The sequence below is a fragment of the Ovis aries genome, chromosome 11 (genome assembly GCF_016772045.2).
Source record: "Ovis aries strain OAR_USU_Benz2616 breed Rambouillet chromosome 11, ARS-UI_Ramb_v3.0, whole genome shotgun sequence".
NCBI lineage: Eukaryota > Metazoa > Chordata > Mammalia > Artiodactyla > Bovidae > Ovis > Ovis aries.
This window is the reverse complement of record NC_056064.1, coordinates 27,969,913-27,988,605: the sequence shown is the minus strand read 5'-3', so window position 1 is coordinate 27,988,605 and position 18,693 is coordinate 27,969,913. Positions and strand designations below refer to the sequence as shown.

Genomic DNA, 18,693 nt, shown 5'->3' with positions numbered 1-18,693 from the left:
AAAAACCCACCAGCCAATGCAGGAGACATAAGAGATGTGTGTTCGATCCCTGGGTGGGGAAGATCCCCCTGGAGGAGGGCATGGCAGCCCACTCCAATACACTTGCCTGTAGAATCCCATGGACAGAGGAGCCTGGCGGGCTGCAGTGCATAGGGTCGCAAAGAGTCAGACAACGACTGAAGCGACTTTGCACATACACAATGTGTCTTGGTATCCAGTATGGTAAACCCTCACTTTTGTTCTTTGAGATTGTTTTGGTTGTTAGGTCCTTTGCATTTCAGTATAATTTTAGAACCGTCTTGTCAGTCTTTCATACACACAAAACCTGATTAGAATTTTGATTGGATTTTTGCTGATTTTGTAGATCAGCTTAGAGGAGAAATGAGATCTCTACAGCATCTGTTCCTCTAGTTCTTTTTTTATTACTTCTTAATCTTTCGTAATATGTTTTAGGTTTGGTACATCCTTTATTGGATTTATTTTTAGGTATTTAATTTTTTATGCTATTTAAGTGGTGTTTTACATGTTTTTAAATTGTTACCATGAAGTAGTAATACAGTTGCCATGTTTTTACAATCAACTTTTATATATTGACTTTATATTCACCAACCTTACTAAGTTTATTGATTGATTGTAATAGTTTTGTTGAAGATTCTTATGGATATTGAATACACTCATGTCTGCAAATGACAGTTTTATTTTTTCCTTTCTAATTCTTATACGTTGCTTTATTGCATTGTCTAAGAAGTTCAGTAAATGTTTGCTGAATAGTAGTGGTTATTGAAGGCATCTTTGTATCAGAAACTTTTCAACATTTCACTGCTAAGAGTGATTTGTTTTGTTTTGAATATTCTTTTATCAGATTGAGGGAAGTTTCCTCCTATTGCTAGTTTTTATTCTGCATGGATAAGTTTTTTTAAATACTGTGTACATACCCAGTCCTGTCCAACTCTTTGTAACCCTATGGACTATATAGTCCGCTGGGCTCCTCTGTCCATGGAATTTTCCAGGCAAGAATCCTGGAGTGGATTGCCATTTTCTATGCCATTTTAAATACTGACTGGGTGTTAATTTATCAAATGTTTTCCCAGCTTCTGATCAGACAATAGTGTGATTTTTCTGGTTATTTGGTTATCATGGTGAATCGTATACTGTATTTTTTAGTGGTAGACTAACCTGGCAAGGACCAATATTCTTCATATATATTACTGGATTCCTAGATTTTATTTGCTAATATTTTGTGTAGAATTTTTGTATCTATATTCAGAAAGGAGATTGATTGAAAATTTTCCTTTCTTAAAATGTCCTTGTCATGTTTGCTGTCAAAATTATGCTGGCTTTTTAAAATGAATCTGGGAATATTTTATCTTTGTATTTTCTCTGGAAGAGTTTGAATAGTATTGATGTTATTTCATTTAAAAATAATGATATAGTTTCCTTTGTGGGGAAGTTTTTCTTTCATAGTTCTTGAATTTTTCAGATTAAAGACTTTGGGTAACAGTTTTAATAGTTGAGTTTTTCTAGGAATTTGTGTATTTCATCTAAATTTTCAAATTAATTTGCCTGATGTTGTTCCTAATAACCCTCTTGTCTCCTGTAGGATTTGCTGTGATATTCTCTTGCATTCCCAATACTGACCATCTGTTCTACCATTTTAAAAATGAGTCTCACCAGAGGCTTATCAATGTTACTAATTTCAATCGTCTTTTGATTACTTGAGCCTATGATTGTCTATGATACAAGATACAAGGGCAATAAAAGTAGACTCATAGGAGACCCACATATTATTCTGGATTTTAGTTACAACCATCGCCTCTGTGCCAGTTACTGTATATGAGAGGTTGTGGAGGTAATCTGAGGCTCTGGGTGACCTCACGCTCTGGGCAGGCAGTTAGATCAAGGGGAATGAGTGTGCATGTAGGTTGCTCAGGGGTTTACCTTCCTCCCTCCTGGGCTTTGGGCTGGTCTATTTCTGGTACCCTCTAACCTCTCAGGGGACACCAGTTAGGGTCCCAGCTGAAAGCCTGGGATGTTTACTGTCCTCCTGGGTGGATTTTTTTTTTTTTTTTTTTTTTTTTTTGTGAAGAAACGAGGTCTGTTGTGCTGTAGAGTTTCCCATAGTCTGGATTCTGTTGATTGCATTCCCATGGTGCCTCCTGTAAACTGGATGCAGAGGCTTGATCACATTCGGATTCCAGAGGCACAGGATGCCAGCTGTCTCACTTGACGATGCTGAGATGGATCAGTGAATCAGTTTGGGCTTTGTCGGCCTGATTCCTGTTTTAGGAGTGTCTGCCCTTTCTGAAGGGTTTTAGTGCCTGTGATGTGCACTGTCCTGGTCCATCATTTCATTAGGAAGCCAAACGGTGATAATTTAATGTCATTCCCTCTATGTTTATTGGCTTGATGAATTCTTTACTCATTCACCATGTATTACCTGCCCCTCTCCCACACACACACAGTTTTCTTCAAGTTTATTTTTTATTATTATTCTTTTTACAGAATTTTGGTTGTTTTTCCCCCTAAGGAGCGATAATGATTAATATTTTAGTAATCCTTTCTGTGCTCTTCATATTCATCTTTAATTTATTCAATTTAACTTTCATATTTGTTAATTATTTTTATCTCTGTACCTTCTTTTTCTTTTGTTATCCACCTTTGTTGTGTCTTTAAGAGTCTACATCATACTCCATTCTGTTGTAGCCATAAATCTATTTCTTCAAGTTTTTCTTTCAGCTTATTTTGTAGAGAATGTCCAGAGGTCATTTTTCTCTCTGAATATTCTGGATGATGAACTTTCCCTCATTATGTAGGGTTGTTGTTGTTTTTTAAGTTGTGTTGTGTCGTAAGTTGATAAGTTTTCTGACCCCATGGGCTGTAGCCCTCCAGGATCCTCTGTCCATGGGATTTCCCAGGCAAGAGTACTGGAGTGGGTTGCCATTTCCTTTTCCAGGGGGTCTTCCTGACCCAGGGATTGAACCCGAGTCTCCACATTGGCAGGCGGGTTCTTTTCCACTAAGCCACATGTGAATTTCATCCAGGTGTGGCGTTTGCAGATGGTGTGCGTGAGTTGTTCTTTCTTCTCTCCCCTTCCTCTCGGGTGGATGTCGGATTTCTTCTGAGGGCTGTGGCTGGGGTGGAGGTTTGTGAGATGCTCCCAGTTCAGTGCCCTGTCTCTAACAGGAGACTGTCTATCTGCTCCTTTGCACTGGTATCTCTACCTTTCTTAGTTCTCTGGTTCTCTAGACCTTCAAAGCTTCAAAGTAATAATGTATATGCATATCCCTGCTTTCTTCAACTGAGGCCCAGCCCTAAAGGACGAGTAACATTTTCCAATACTGGATAGAAGATGGATGTTCTAAGCAGAGTGATCAGCATATAGAGACGCCTGGAGGCATGAAAGCAGCATCAGTTCAATTCAGTCACTCAGTCATGTCCAACTCTTTGTGACTCCATGGACTGCAGCACGGCAGGCTTCTGTCCATCACCAACTCAGCAGCATACGGTGCTGAAAAATTAATAAATCTTTTGTGTGCTAGTATTTTTGTATGTCTCTTTTTGGTTTGTTGTTCAGTCAGTAAGTCCTGTCCGATTCTCTGCGACCCCGAGGACTGCAGCACACCAAGCTTCCCTGTCCTTTACTATTTCCTGGAGTTTGCTCAGATTCGTGTCCATTGAGTCGGTGATGCTATCTAACCATCTCATCTCATCTTCTGCCACCCCCTTCACCTTAATAACTGTTACTTGCTGTCCTAAAGCCTGTACAAGCTTCTTCAAGCGTTTGCAGTTTTTCAAAATGTTCTCATGACTTTAGGATTTCAGTGTTTCTGACTATTCAGTAGGCATTCATTCTCCTGGGCTCCCCTATTGTAATGAATCTCCTTTTAACATGCCACAGTCTTAATATGTTGAAGAGGGATTCATTATCTTTCCCCACAAGTCAAATGATTTTTCCTATCCACCCATAACTTTTCCATTCTCTGAAGCTTGGTGACCTTGGAGTCAACTTTAACAGACGCCTTGAATGGATTTCTCTAGTCAGAGTTCTGAGTGCTGTTGAGTTTTTAGTCTTTTTCTTCATGACTCAATTCTGCTCTTTTTAAAAAAAATTTATTTATTTATTTTTGACCATGCCATGTGGCATGTGGGATCTTAGTTCCTCAACCAGGGATCGAACCTGTGCTCCCTGCGTTGGGAGTGCTGAGTCTTAATCACTGGCCACCAGGGAGGTGCCCCGCTGCTGCATTTTTGTCTTGCTTTTCTCTACTGCAGGCCTGTTACTGTGCCTGGAGACACCTCCACCCTCTGCTTCCCACCTCTTGCCTCTTCAGGCTCTCTTCCATGTGGTGCCAGATTTATACTGTGTGAGGAATGCCTCTTCCCTTCCATCACTCTTCTCCCCTGAGCCCCGGATACCTCATCACCTGGGGAGGACAGAATCTCAGTGCTGCCGTTTGCCTGTCTAGGCTCTTCCCTCTCACCTTCCACAGAGCAGACCATTGTCAGCTGCGCTGCCCTTCACTCTGCCCCGGATGTACCCTCCCAGGCTATACGTTCTTACTGTTTTAATAGGAATTCCTTTATCCTTTGTTTTGACCTGTTTGTCTTTAAAAAGAACATCAGCGACCCTCTGGACCTGGAATTTGCACCTGGTTTTACTGTTTCTGATGAGGTGGCCATCGGCTTGTTGTTTGTTCTGCTCCAGAGTTTTCTCTACTGCAAAGACTTGTGCATCTTTTTCTTTTTGTATCATTCTCTTTTTAATACCTTATGTTGTGTCTTGTTTAATGTATCTTTTTTGTGTTCATCCCTAGTGTGCTTAAAGGTGCTTAACATCTTGCGTGTGTATTCAAACAGTAATGAAGGCTACTTTGAACTTGAGGCCTCCAGAGAGATGATTTTAACATCCCCATCACTCTTCTTCCATGTAACTTGGGGAAGACCAAGTGCAGTGATCAGTTAATGCAGGAGCCCAGCATTTGAGCTAATTTTGGGATAGAAGTTTAGCTCTTTAAGCACCTCAGTTTATTATCTTCACTTAAACCTCTGTCACTGCTCCTTTTTGGCAAGCATAGAATACTGATGATTATTCCATCTTGTTTTTTGATGACTTCATCATATTTGTGAGACTTACTCATCTGTAATCCTAGTTCTCAGAAAAGCCTCTACCACATGGTAACACACAGGCTGGCATGATTTCTGATTACAGATGTCATTGTTAGGATCTGTTAGCATTACTGTACATGCTATGGGGTGTTAAACTGAATTTGCACATTTTAAATTCCTTTGAGTTCTTGTTGTTCTCATTTTGGGCTAGTATGCAATTATTTGCCTCTTACAAATGAAAGTACAGTGTAACTTCATGATAGAGATATCTCATTTTTTAATAAAAAAGTAGATGCTTATATATTACAGTTCATTGAGATGTAGTTCTGATTTGTCAAATTTACTGTGTGTAAATGAAACGCAATAAAAAAATTTTAATGTTAAGATTGCCTCTTAGTTTTCTCGCCCTTAATAAAATCTGTTTTTAATCATCTCTTGTTTCCTTTTTGTCCTGTGGGTGGCAGAGAGAGGCTGGGCTAGTCAGACTAGAGACCCGTTGTTGGTAGAAGGTCGGTGGAGGGTGTCAGGGTACTGGGTGCAAGGCCGAGAGCCAGCCCCACATCTCAGAGTGTGATGCTGGACGTGAGAAAGCCAGCGGCTGCAGACCCAGCGGTCAGCTAGGGAGGGGCAGGTAATTACTGTGGCCTCGGGCAAACAGGGAGGGTGTCCATCTGGTCAGTTTAGAAGTCAGGCCAAATCGGTGAGCTCAGGCAGGGCCCTTGCTTGCCTTTGTTTTAGTCCCAAGCACTAATCTAGGTAGGAAGTGCATTCCATCTTCTGTTGGGAGGGAAGCAAAGATAAAGAACAGCTAGAGAGGTGGTTCTGATCACTTCAACTTTTTTTTTTTTTTCCAGCAGCCTTTCCTTTGAGCACCATTAACTGCTGCGTTCAGAGCAGCATGGTCTGGACAGTGCCCCCTGGTGGCCACTGTCAAGGGTTTCAGCCTTTCTAAACAGCCGATGCTTAAAAGCCCCTCCGTGCTTCATGAGGGGACGAGCATCATCGGTCTTCAGCCTTTTCTAGGGTCCTCTCACCTTTAGACTTAGAATCACCCAAAATAAAGGGTCTGGTTTCCAGTGCAGCTGAGGTGCGTTCAGCCCCGCCAGGACCAGAGAGTCTGGCAGCAGTCCTAACCACTCTTATTTTTCCATTATTCCCAGAGTCAGTTCTCAGAAATCACTCTGTGTGAATTTTAAAAAAATTAAAGGCAAAAATGCTCCTACTGTTAATTCTGAGTAATGATTACCCTACTGATAGGAGGGTTTTTATCTTCCTAAGACTTGTGACTCTTAAAAATTATTGAGGACCTCCAAAGAGCTGTTTATGTGGATTATTTTTAATGATATTTACTGTGTTTAGAAATTAAATATTTTAAATGTTTATTACCTCATTTAAAATTAAACCTGTAACAAGTTGACATAAATTATTTTTATGAAAAAAATCTATATTTTCCAAAAAATATCATTGATATTATACCCAAATTTGACCATGAGTATTTCCTTAAAGATGAATTGCAGTGTGGAACCTGAAACCACCGTGATGGACTTTTCATACCTTGTACACTTTCGAGAGAATGAATTTGAAAAAGCAAATGACATGCAGTTTGAATAATGACCCTGTAAAGTGATGAAGCATTTATTATTATTTCCATTTGACAGATGAGGGAATTGAATCGAAGGAAGTACCGTTTAGCAATCGCATCTGTGGGAGAACCGCTTGTGGTTTGGAATTGCCTGTTACGGGCTAGATTTAATTTCAGGGATAGATTAATTATGCAAATGATAAAGATCCCCTGTTCACATTACTGTGTGGTTTGTCTCCTGATTGGACCCCACCTGATACATGGGGTTACAGTCTTTAACACTGTATCTTATTTTTATCTGTTCTAGACCTATTCTGGACTCTTCTGTGTAGTCATAAATCCTTACAAGAACCTTCCAATTTACTCTGAGAATATTATTGAAATGTACAGAGGGAAGAAGCGTCATGAGATGCCTCCACACATCTACGCTATATCAGAATCTGCTTACAGATGCATGCTTCAAGGTAACTGGAAATGATGTTTACAATGCTGAATACTCAGAATTTCTTAAATGTGACCTGGGTTTTTGTTTTTGTTTTTTTAATGTCTCAGCCTTGTCTTTTTTTTTTTTTTTTTAATTATTTTTTGTCTGTGCTGGGTCTTCACGGCTGCACAGGCTTCTCTCTAGTTGTGGCGGGTGGGGGCTACTCTGCGTTGCAGTGCGTGGGCTGCTTTTTGCAGTGGCTCCTCCTGTTGCAGAGCATAGGCTCCAGGTTTGCGGGCTTCAGGAGCACTCAGGCTCAGTAGTTGCAGTTCCCGAGCTCTAGAGTACAGGCTTAGTAGTTGTGGTACGCAGGCTTAGTTGCTCAGCACGTGGGATCTTCCCAGACCAGGGATCGAGCCCAGATCTCCTGCATTGGTAGATGGAAGCCCTGTCTCCATCTTCTCTACAGAGGGCTTTAAGTGTTTTGTTTTGTTTTTTTTTCTTTTAAAGATTAAAAGAAAAGTAATAGATGTTTATTGTAGAAAACTTGTGAATTCTTAAGGTTAGACTGGGTAATACGGCTGTTTTCTATAAGCAGCCGGTAAGTATGCTTGTTGCTTCATAAATACATCATGTTAGTTTTTATGTTTAAAAGCATCTAGTTTTCATATATTTTTGAACTTGACCATAAGCCAATATAATCAAAACTCTACGGCTCTCAAGAGCCAAGAAAGAAGTGATAGTTTTGAAAAAGTTGACCAGAGCTGAAGAAAGACTTGAGTCTTGAGACTGAGAGGGTTCACCAAGTCCCAGGCAGGGATCCTGAAAGGAGACCCGTGCTGGGTCTCACGTAGCATGGTGTGGACAGGGCACAGTCACGTGATCCCTATGGAGTCAATGGGCTCAGACTTCTCACTTGCAGTCCTGTGTGTTAGAAGCTGAACCCAGCAATTCTGAGGCCTGTGCCTGGTACATAACCATGCGAGGGGCCCAAAGACTACTGATACCCCGGGCTTCCTGGGGTGTCACCCCTCCTCCTTGGACCCTGACGCCCCTCATGGCCATCCACCCCAGCAAGCTTCCGTTCAGTAGCAGCCCTCACGGCCACCGACCTGTTGACCTAGACACACCTAAAGGCAAGCTCTGCTGTAACAGTAGTTGCAGGAGCCACCGTGAATATCCAAGATCTGAGAGTCTGCTGTCTCCCTGGAGTCTTAGAATGAAGCCCACATCTCCTTGGTCCTCAGTTTCCCAGCCGCAACGTTGTTTCCGTACAGCTCTCTCTTCATTTTGCCTTACTCCCACTCTGTGATGGGCACACCTCCCTACCTACTCAGTGTCTGCCTTGAATGCTTTCTTTCCCTCCGGGCTTTAACTGAAACCTGGCTTTACCCTGCAGTGGCTGCTGCTCTCAGACCCTGTGCACTGGGAGGCAAGGGCACTGTCTTTACTCCCAGGGCGTCTGCTGGGCCGTTCGTTAACTGCTCTTCACCCCTTGAAAATGCTGCCCCTCCTCTGCCTGCCCTCATCGCTGTAGCATCTTTCTTCTGGGGCCCCCTCCTCCCTCCTCCTTGCCTCATTATTTGGTTGGTCTGACCCCCGACATGTCATTTCTTCTCTGCCTCAAGGCCTGACATAACCCTGTGGTACTTCTTAGTTTCTCGTTAACAGCCACCTCCTTGGTCTCGCAGATCCTTAATCTTCTTCTCTTCTCACTTATGCTGCTGACACCCTAGACTTTGCCACCTTCTGAAATGATCTTATTTTTCAAATAGTATTTCAGAAATTCTATTGCAAAATCCTTCCGTCTTGGCAGCTCAGTCGGCAAGTCTCCTGACCGTGTTCTTTGACTGTTTAGATCTCAGGGTCCGTGTGTTGTTCTGCTTTTCCCCTGTGTATTATCAGTACTGCCTTAACTTTCTTCCTCACATAGTTTGGATTTCATAGTATCATTTCAGCCATCTTTGTCAGTATCCTACACCCTGTCCCTTTGCTCTTTTGTTATACTTTTTTTTTTTTTAATATTTATTTATTTGGCTGCACGAGGTCTTAGTTGGGGCACATGGCATCTTTCAGTTGTGGCGTGTGGGTCCAGTTCCTCGACCAGGGAACCCAGGTGCCCTGCATTGGGAGCACGGAGTCTTAGCCACTGGACCACCAGGGAAGTTACACTTGGTTGGCAGAATTCTCACCCCAGATCAATTAAGTTGTTTATCTTTTTTTAATGCTCTTACTTGGGTTGCTGATGCCTCTGGAGTTCTCTTCATACAGTTGAATCAGTACTCCTGTAATTGTGTGACCATGAGCCCAGATTCCACACAGAACACTCTCGTTAATCCTTCCTTGATTGTCTATTAAGGTTATAATCTCATTCTCCCTAATGTCTGCCTCAGGTCTCTGCCCCCTGCAGCTTTGTGGGTCCCTGCTTTCCTCCCCAGCTGACAGCTGCTTCCCCTGTTCCATGAGAAGTTAGAAGCCACCAGAGTGGAAGTGCCCCAGTCTCCTGAGCCACATTTACAGACCATCCTCTCTTGTACCCACTCCAGTCTGAGGCCAGTCTTCCCACCTCCTTCACCTCTGATGCCTGTCACATCTCTCCCTGGATCCTTCTCAGGAAGCTCACAGTGTCCATTGTCTTCTGCCTGTCTTTGTATGGGCTCTTAATGTTAGCATTAAACATGCTGAAATTTTCTCCGTTACTTTAGAAAGTTCTCTCTTCCATCCTCTCCTTCCCTTCACAGCCAGATGTCTTGGAAGCATCTGCCAGTCGTTGGGTAGGAACTTGTGAAAATGCTTGCTCCTGTGCTCTCAGGGAAACACAAAACAGGGTCTTCAGCTGAGAGTGAGGAGGGAGCAGAGATTGGGGATTTAAGTGAGAAACACTGGGATGTAATCCGCTAGGAGAGTCAGGCAGTACTTACATATGCATCATTGATGTTGGGTCACTGTTAGAAATACAAAGGAAATGTGACCCATAATTAGAGGGGGAGCTTTAATGTGCTTCTCTTAGAATTTGAGATAAGTAGGGGGGAAAGAACATAAAGAATGTGATCACCACAATTTAGCAAGCTTGAATTGAAAACTACGTACAGGACTACTGCGCATCAACCAGAAAGAAGGTTTACAACCTCAGCTTGTAATGTTGATGCTAAATCACCATTAAAAATCTCAGATCTGGCCACGTTCTCCAACCACAGTGCAGTAAGACAAGGTATTTACAAATTCCCACCTGTTTGGTACGAGTGCTGCTTAATGACTTCTTACTGTTTCTGTGGCTAACCGTTCATCCATATGATTTTTTGGTAAAAGAGGAAATCAAAACTGCTATTACAGATTCTTTAGACGTTAATCACAACAAAATATCATGTGTAAAAAACTGATGGCTTATGGCAAAAACCGCTTTAAGAAGTAATTCATAGTTATAAATATTTTATTAGTAAACGAAAATTTATACGCAAACCTTTTACTCACAAAGTAGATAAAAGGCAACTTTATGATAATTTACTGAGCTTTTCATCTCATGAGGTTTTCTGTGTTTCATTTCACACACATTAAAAAAAAAGTCCTTTAAAAATACAGCCTGGATGTTAACTTAAGATGTAACTGTGGTGATCATTTCACAGTATATACAAATATTGAATCATTGTGTTGTACACCTGAAACTAATATAATGTTATGTATCAGTTATACCTCAATTTAAACAAAACAGTACAGCATGAAATGAACCTAAATAAGAAGAAAAACATAAAATTAAGTAAAACTTGAACTGGTTCCATGAAAAGACCATAAAACAGACAAGTGTTTGGCAAGTGTGACTAAGAGGAGAGAATCACCAGAAAGGATAAAGGTTTTATAACCCTATAAACAGAGACAAAAATGCCTTGAAATAAGGTGGAAAACTCTGAACAGTGCCAGTGGGAGAAATGGTAAAGGTTGTGAGACATTTACCTCTATGTCCCAAAGACATGAGGCCCAAATAATTTCAGCAATGAAGTCTTTCCAGTCTCGAGGACTAAATAATTCCTGTGTTATCTAAATGGTTTTAAACCATTAGACAAGGCAGAATAGTCTGGATAACATCAAGGTCAGAAGCTGTCAAAGGACGTTGAATGCTTACTTTTTACTTTTTATTAAAAAATAATGCGTAAAGATAGTTAAACAATGAAACACACGATATAGCAGGGATTGTTACTGTTGTTTAGTCAGTAAGTTCTGTCCGACTCTGCGACCCCATGGACTGTAGCCCGCCAGGATCTTCTGTGCTTGGGATTTCCCAGGCGAGAATACTGGAGTGAGTTGCCATTTCCTGCTCCAGGAGATCTTCCCGGACCAGGGATCCAACCTGCAGGATCCCGGCAGGCGGATTCTTTACCACTGAACCACCTGGGAAGCCCACGACAAGGCTTACGTTATTGATAAAGAAAACAAACACGTGTCCTCCCCCTGCCCACTCTGGATTTCCTCTTGAGAGGAAGTCATTTTGTCTCTTTCGTCTTGTGTTTGTATGTATTTATGAGTAACAGGCTTATGATATTCTTTTTTTTTAAACTTCTGTTGGTTTCTATAGACTTCCTACTATGAAAAAAGAGTTTTTAACTACATTGCCCCCATCTTCCTGATTGAAGTTAAGTCAACATTTTTTGGCGTTTTAGTAGTATTCAAACGTGTAAACTGTTCTTCCTGTGGTCACATTTCTCTTCTTACACAATTTGCTGTTTTCCCTGGGGTTAGTAATTTTCCTATTTTGGGGGAAACAGATTAGTTTTGCAGTGACCAACGTTGATTTGACAGAACTACAGGTCTTCTTTCAATACAGAGACGTGTATCAGGTAAGTGATTGGAGTCTTTCCTCTGCCAGAGCCACGCCTCCCGAGACCCTCGGCCCTCCACTCTGCCCTTAGTGCCCCTCAGACTTGCCTGTGCCTGCACCCTGGAAATCCCTTGCTTCTTTCCTTGCTTGTTTTCCTTAATTATGGGTCCTGTAGGCTGTATTTTGGATGGAGAATAACCTCCAGTAGCTTCCTGACAGGGCTTCCCAGGAGACACTAGTGGTAAAGAAACTGCCTGCCAGTGCAGGAGACGTAAGAGACGCAGGTTCAATCCCTGGGTTGGGAAGATCCCCTGGAGGAGGACATGGCAACCCACTCTAGTATTCTTGCCTGGAGAGCCCCATGGACAGAGGAGCTTGGCGGGCTACAATCCATAGGACACAAAGAGTCGGACACAGCTTCCTGCAAAACACTGAAAATAGCCAATTATTCTACCAGTAAGTAACTATTTAATGGATGGCTCATTTCTATAGTGAAATCCTGAGCGGCCGTCTTGCAACTATGTCTGATACACCGAGTGATGTGCTAGTATAATAGTAATAATCACATATACCAACCCCTCTCTCCAATAAGTATTTTAAGACTAGGATTGATATACATCAAAATGTGAACCTTTACATGTAGATTAGGGAGAAAAGGCTACCCACCCCAGTATTCTGGCCTGGAGAATTCCATGGACTGTACAGTTCATGGGGTTGCAAAAAGTCAGGCATGACTGAGTGACTTGCACTTCACTTCACTTCTGTGGTTCAGTGGTTGAAGACTTCACCTTCCAACATAAGGTGTGAGGGTTCTGTCCCTGGTTGGGGAAGTGGGATCCCACATGCCTCGAAGCCAAAAAAACTCAGTTAGGAGAAAGAAAAGCAAGGAAAACAAACCATCTTTTAAACGGAACATCAAGGAAGGGTTTGAAAGGTCAGAAAAGAGGTAACACCAACTACAGCAGTAAATGTACTTTTAACCCCCTGTAAATAGCAGGGCCTAATACAATCATATGCCCCCTACAAGACCTCTGCAAGTGGAAAAATAATAGCAGTGCAATGATGAGCATTTCCTCAGCCAAATGAGTACAAAAAGGAAGCACCAGTTAAGTCACGCCAAGTCTAAAGTAGAAGTCAAAGCAGAAACGGACAATGGGCATTATTTTGTTAGGCTAAAGAATGTTTTATAATGAATTATAGTTGCCTTGAATCTATGTATTGATTGTTATAATGTGGAAATACAGACAGTGGGAAACAGTAATACTCCTTACCCTGAGAAACTGTAAAATGTAGGAAAACCCATCTAGTGGCTTGTGTTAGAGATTTGTTATCTCACTGAGGATACCAACAAATGAGGACACTATCATAATGTGATAAGGGCTATGAAGACGACTAAGAGGGCGTGAGAATCAGAGGCGAAAGGGCTAGTGAGGGGGTGAGACAGTGATTTGACTGGGCGATAAGTTTAACGATGTGCTTATCCTGGACTGCAGCATGCCAAGCTTCCCTGGCCTTCACTATCTCCTGGAGTTTGCTCAAATTCATGTCCACTGAGTCAGTGATGCTATCTAACCATCTCATCCTTTGTTGACCCCTTCTCTTTTTGTCTTCAATCTTTCCAAGCATCAGGGTCTTCTCCAATAAATGTTAAGCGGTGAGCAAATAGGTAGAACCCAAATATAAGGCGGTATTTCTTATATTGCTAAACATTTTTGAAGTCTTAAGTGTAGAGACATATGTAACATGTTGCTGGACGGGAAAACTAAATATATGTAATTTTATTTAAGGTATCATTTATATGCAGTAAAATTCCGCCTTTTTAGTGTATAGTTCTTTGAGTTTTGACAAATACACCTAGTTACATAACTACAGTCAAGATATAGAACAGTTCTATCTTCCATCCAAATTTCTGCACGCTCCTTATAGGCGTTCCCTCTCCCCTAGTCCGTGACAACCACCGAGTTTTTCCCTTTGTCACTGTGGTTTCGCCTTTTCCAGAACGTCATGTAATCAGACACAGGTTAGCCTTTCCAGTCTGGCGTCTTTCACTGACACAGTGCATTTGAGCGTCAGCTACCAGTGGTTCACTCCTTGCTAGTTTCTGGCAGTTTTCCATTATACGCGTGTTCTACAGTTTGTTCATTCACTTACCATCTGAAGGGCATTTAGATAGTTTACGTTTCTTGGCCATTAAGACACTAGGGTCGTTTGTGTACTAGGTTTTTTGTGAGTGTAAGTTTTAATTTCATATGACTCAATAATTGGGAGTAGGATTGCTGGGTCACACAGGTGTATTTTTAACTTTGTAAGAAACTACCACACTCTTTTCCAAATGGCTGTGCCATTTTTCATCCTTACTATCAGTGGGTGAAAATTGTAGCTCTGCTTTCTGTCAACACTTGGTGTTGTCGGTGGTTTATCAAACTGTAGTCTGATAAGTGTGCAGTGGCATTTCATTGTGGTCTTAAATTGCGTTTCCCAGGTGACCAAGGATATTAAGCATCTTTTGATGTGCGTATGCCACCTGTATGTCTTCTTTTGTGAAGTGTTCAAATCTTTTAACCATTAAAAAAATTGGATGGTTTGTTTTCTTATTATTCACTTTTGAGAACTCTGTCCTTTATAGCTACAAGCCCTTTATTGGATAAGTGATTTGCGATTTTTTTTCCCACTCAATCTGTGATCCATCTTGAGTTAATTTTCATGTATGGTGCAAAGTATGGATTGAAGTTCATTGTTTTGCATGTGAATATCCAGTAGATCTTGGCATCGTTTATTGAGAAAACATTTTTTTTCTCCAGTGAATTGCTTTGTCAGGATTCTGTTCCTTTGATCTGTACATTTGTCCTTTTTCATAGCATCTTGATTATAATAGTCATATAATAAATCTTAAATTGTTCCTTTGTCTTTCAATATAAATTTTAGAAATCAACTTGCCATTTTCTAAAAATGGCCCACTTTTCACGTTTTGATTGGATTGCACTGAATCTACAGAACAAAAAGGGCAGAACTGACAAGAGTATTGAGTCTTCCAATCCATGAACATGTTTTGTCTCTCTGTTAATGTAGGTCTTCTTTTATTTCATTGGTGTTTTACAGTCTTTAGCACATAGATCTCGCACATATTTATTATAAGTATAGCATATACCTTAGGATAACTAAATATTTCATGTTTTTAGTGTTAAATGGAACTTTACAATTTTAATTACCAAATTGTTCAGTATTGATATATAGAAATTTAAAATATATATATTATTTTTAAAATACATGTATTGACATCATTTGCAACCTTGCAGAAGTCACTTATTTGGGAAAGTTTTTTGGTAGACTCTTTGGAATTATCTCTAGACAGTCATGTCCTCTGCAGATAGACATTCTTGTTTCCTCCTTTTCAAGTATATGCTTTTAAATTATTTTTATTTGTGATGTTGAATAGGTGTGAGAACAGACATCCTTGTCTTATTCCTGGTCTCTGGGGGACAGCATTCAGTTTTCACCATTAAGCATGATGTTAACTGCAGGTGTTTTGCAGTCGCCCTTTATCAAGTTGTTGAAGTTCCCTTGTATTCCTTGTTTGCTGTGTTTTTTGTTTTCACTCATGAATGGATGTTGTTTTATTGAATGTCTTTTCTACATCTGTTCAGGTTATTGATTCTTCTTGAGTGAACTTTAGTAGTCTATCCTTTAAAGACATTATTCCGTTCATTTTAGTTGTCAAATTTTTTAGCAGAAAGTGGCTCCTAATATTTCCTTATTATCCTTTTAGTATCTCTGGGATCTATAGTGGTTTTCGCTTTCTTGTTCCAGATGTTGGCAATTTGTGTCTTATTTCTGATCATTTTGTCTAGAGATTTATCTCAAAGATCCGGCATTTGGCCACCATTTTCTTTTCCTGTTTTCCCATTTCACTGATTTTTGTTCCTTATAATTTTTTTTCTTCTACTCATTTTGTGTTTAATTTGTTCTTTTCTAGTTTTTTAAGGCAGGAGCTAAGGCCACTGATCTAAAATCATTTTCACTGTTGAAAATACAATTTAATTCGACATGGATTTATTGAGTACCTCCATTTATGGTTTTGGGGAGGTGCTGTGGACAATAACTGAGCTATCAAATGAATCTCTCCTCTTTAGAAGGCTAGTTGCATTTCTGAACGTAAAGTATTTCCCTTAAATGTCACTATAATATATGGTATATGCTGAGTCTAGTTACATTGATAGGTTCTTAGAGTATAAAGTTCATTGTAAACATTTGGGGTGCCTAAGCTGATCCTCCCCGACTCCAGTCCTCTTGCCTGGAAAATCCCACAGACAGAGGAGCCTGGTAGGCTGCAGTCCATGGGGTCGCTAAGAGTCAGACACGACTGAGCGACTTCCCTTTCACTTTTCACTTTCATGCATTGGAGAAGGAAATGGCAACCCACTCCAGTGTTCTTGCCTGGGGAATCCCAGGGACGGGGGAGCCTGGTGGGCTGCCATCTGTGGGGTCGCACAGAGTTGGACACGACTGAAGCGACTTAACAGCAGCAGTAGCAGCACCAAGCTGATCCTGAAAGGGTGAAGAGAATTCAGTGAAGCAGAAGGAAGGAATGATTCAGTTATAGAGTATTCTCTGGAGGAAATCTTGGAGGTTGACAAGCCCTCACCTGATTGTACTGATAGTGAAACTGAGGCTCAAAGCTGATGCAAGACATGACAAGAACAGATGGGTCCACCTGCAAAGAGAGTTCCTTTGTTTTATTGGCGGGGCGGGGTGGGGGGGGGGAGTGGGATGAGAAGCATGGGGAGAAGAAATACCGAGCAGATTTGAAGGGTAGATTGTGGTTGTGAAGAGCTCAGATTTCACACGATGAAAATAGCATGTCCAGATGCAGGAAGAAGGCTGCTCTGAATAAGTTAGGAGGCCATTTGATTGTGGTTATGTTTTGGCATATGTTTTGATTTCTCTAATGTGTAAACTAGTTTAGCAAAGCCCTAAAAACTTGGATGAGTGGAGTTCTATAAACATTCTCAGACCAGGAGAATTTGGAGTGCGAGGGTTCATGTTTAGAGTGAATAATATGTAAAAACTTGGTAAAATCCTAGTTTTATAGGTGAAGAGCCCAAAACCAGCAAGGAATCAATGTTTCATTTATAGATATGTGGGCAGTTTGCGGCAGAAGATTCCAGTTCCCAATGTCTTGCCAGTGCCCTGCCTGGCTCCTCGCACTGGATTCTCTTAGTTGACTAAGGCTGGCTGTTAAGTCTGGGAGTAAAGAAGCAAGACAGGCTCTGATCTTAGCACATACTAGTCTGGCAGGCAGTTGGCAGTATTGTTTGCCTAACCCCAAAATATGGTCAGAAGAAGGAAGCAGTGAGGAGCCTGAGGAAGAGGGTCTGGAGGGGGCCTACAGAGGAGATATGACTGAGCTGAGCAGGAAGGGCAGGCAGAGATCATCCAAGTGCTTGTGGATCCGGGAAGGACGTGCCCAAGAAAGGTTATTGGCTTGCATTTAACCTTTTTATTTGCAGACCCCGTGGACTGTACGGTCCATGGAATTCTCCAGACCCAGAGTACTGGAGTGGGTAGCCATTCCCTTCTCCAGGGGATCCTCCCAACCCAAGAATTGAACTGGGGTCTCTTGCTTTTGCAGGTGGATTCTTTACCAGCTGAGCTACCAGGGAAGCCCTAAATATGAATACTTATATTATTTGTCACTTTAAAGTCATGATAGTTTTTTTCCTTTTATGTTCTTTCCTTATTTTTGCTCTATTTAATGTTCTGACTTCAGACAGTGGTTAAACTCTTATAGAGTTTATCCTGCCTTAATCTTTTTTTCCACTCAGTGTTTAATACTTTTTTTTCCTTCTTTAAGGAGTATATTGATAATGATTTCTCTCTGGTTGTGAGTTTTCTTGTAAGGTAGTGGTTTCCAAGCCTGGCCCTGCATCAGAATCACTTGGGGAACCTAAGTAAAAAGCGGTTTTCAGTCCCTCTTCCAAAGGTGGAGCTCTGGGAAGTTCGTTTCTATAAAATTTCCTGGTTGACTCTGATGAGCAGCAGGCTTCGAGAATCCAGGTTCATTAGGCATGTAAAGTTGTCTGAGCTTGGATTGTTACCTTCCCCAGATAATCTGGCCTGAGAATGATGAAATTGACTGAATTTAGGACTGCATGATACGTAACAGGATTGGAAAGCGTTAACTTGGCCTAAGAGGGGCAGATTTCCTAGTATTTTAGAGGCTATCAGGCTATTTATTATTTATCAAATATTTTAAAAAACAGGCAGATATTCAATGTCTTTCTGTTTATTTTGTTTTCTAGATCGTGAGGACCAGTCAATTCTTTGCACGTAAGTAAATGTTAAACGTTCAGACTTCTTTTCTATTCTCTTGGAAAGTAAAAGCAATTTTGGTATTTGAGAGAGGAAGGGGGACAGGAGAGCAGTAATTTAAAGAGACTGATGTAAACTTTGCTGTTAATTGTTTTAAGTCTAAGGTATGCAAGCTCTGCTTAGCTTTGGTGTTACTGTTTGGCTGTCAAACTGGGCTTTTCACACATTTCATAACATTAATCTGTGAAACTTACATCTTTAGTTGGTTTGTCCAAGTGTTGACCTCCTGGACTTTTCAGGAATTTCCCTGTATCACCCAGAAAGCATTATTGATTATCACATGCTCGTGTGTGAAGTACTGGAAAGTCAGGATCGAATACAACATCCACAGCAGGAAGTGATCATTTTCGCTGGTTAGGACAGTCATGTTAGCTGCAGTGGGGAAGATGGAGGACCGGGAAG

General features: G+C 41.1%; 1 protein-coding gene across 9 annotated transcripts in view; it reads left to right on the top strand.

The window, feature by feature from the left end:
• The window catches only part of MYH10 (myosin heavy chain 10), a 155,623-nt gene that overhangs the window by 47,633 nt on the left and 89,297 nt on the right, over positions 1–18,693 (top strand). For all 9 annotated transcript variants that reach the window (XM_060394825.1, XM_060394827.1, XM_027974903.3 and 6 more), the window contains 2 exons: positions 6,996–7,152; positions 18,222–18,249. In XM_060394825.1, coding sequence (XP_060250808.1) covers positions 6,996–7,152; positions 18,222–18,249 — 185 coding nt within the window. The remainder of the gene's footprint in view (positions 1–6,995; positions 7,153–18,221; positions 18,250–18,693) is intronic.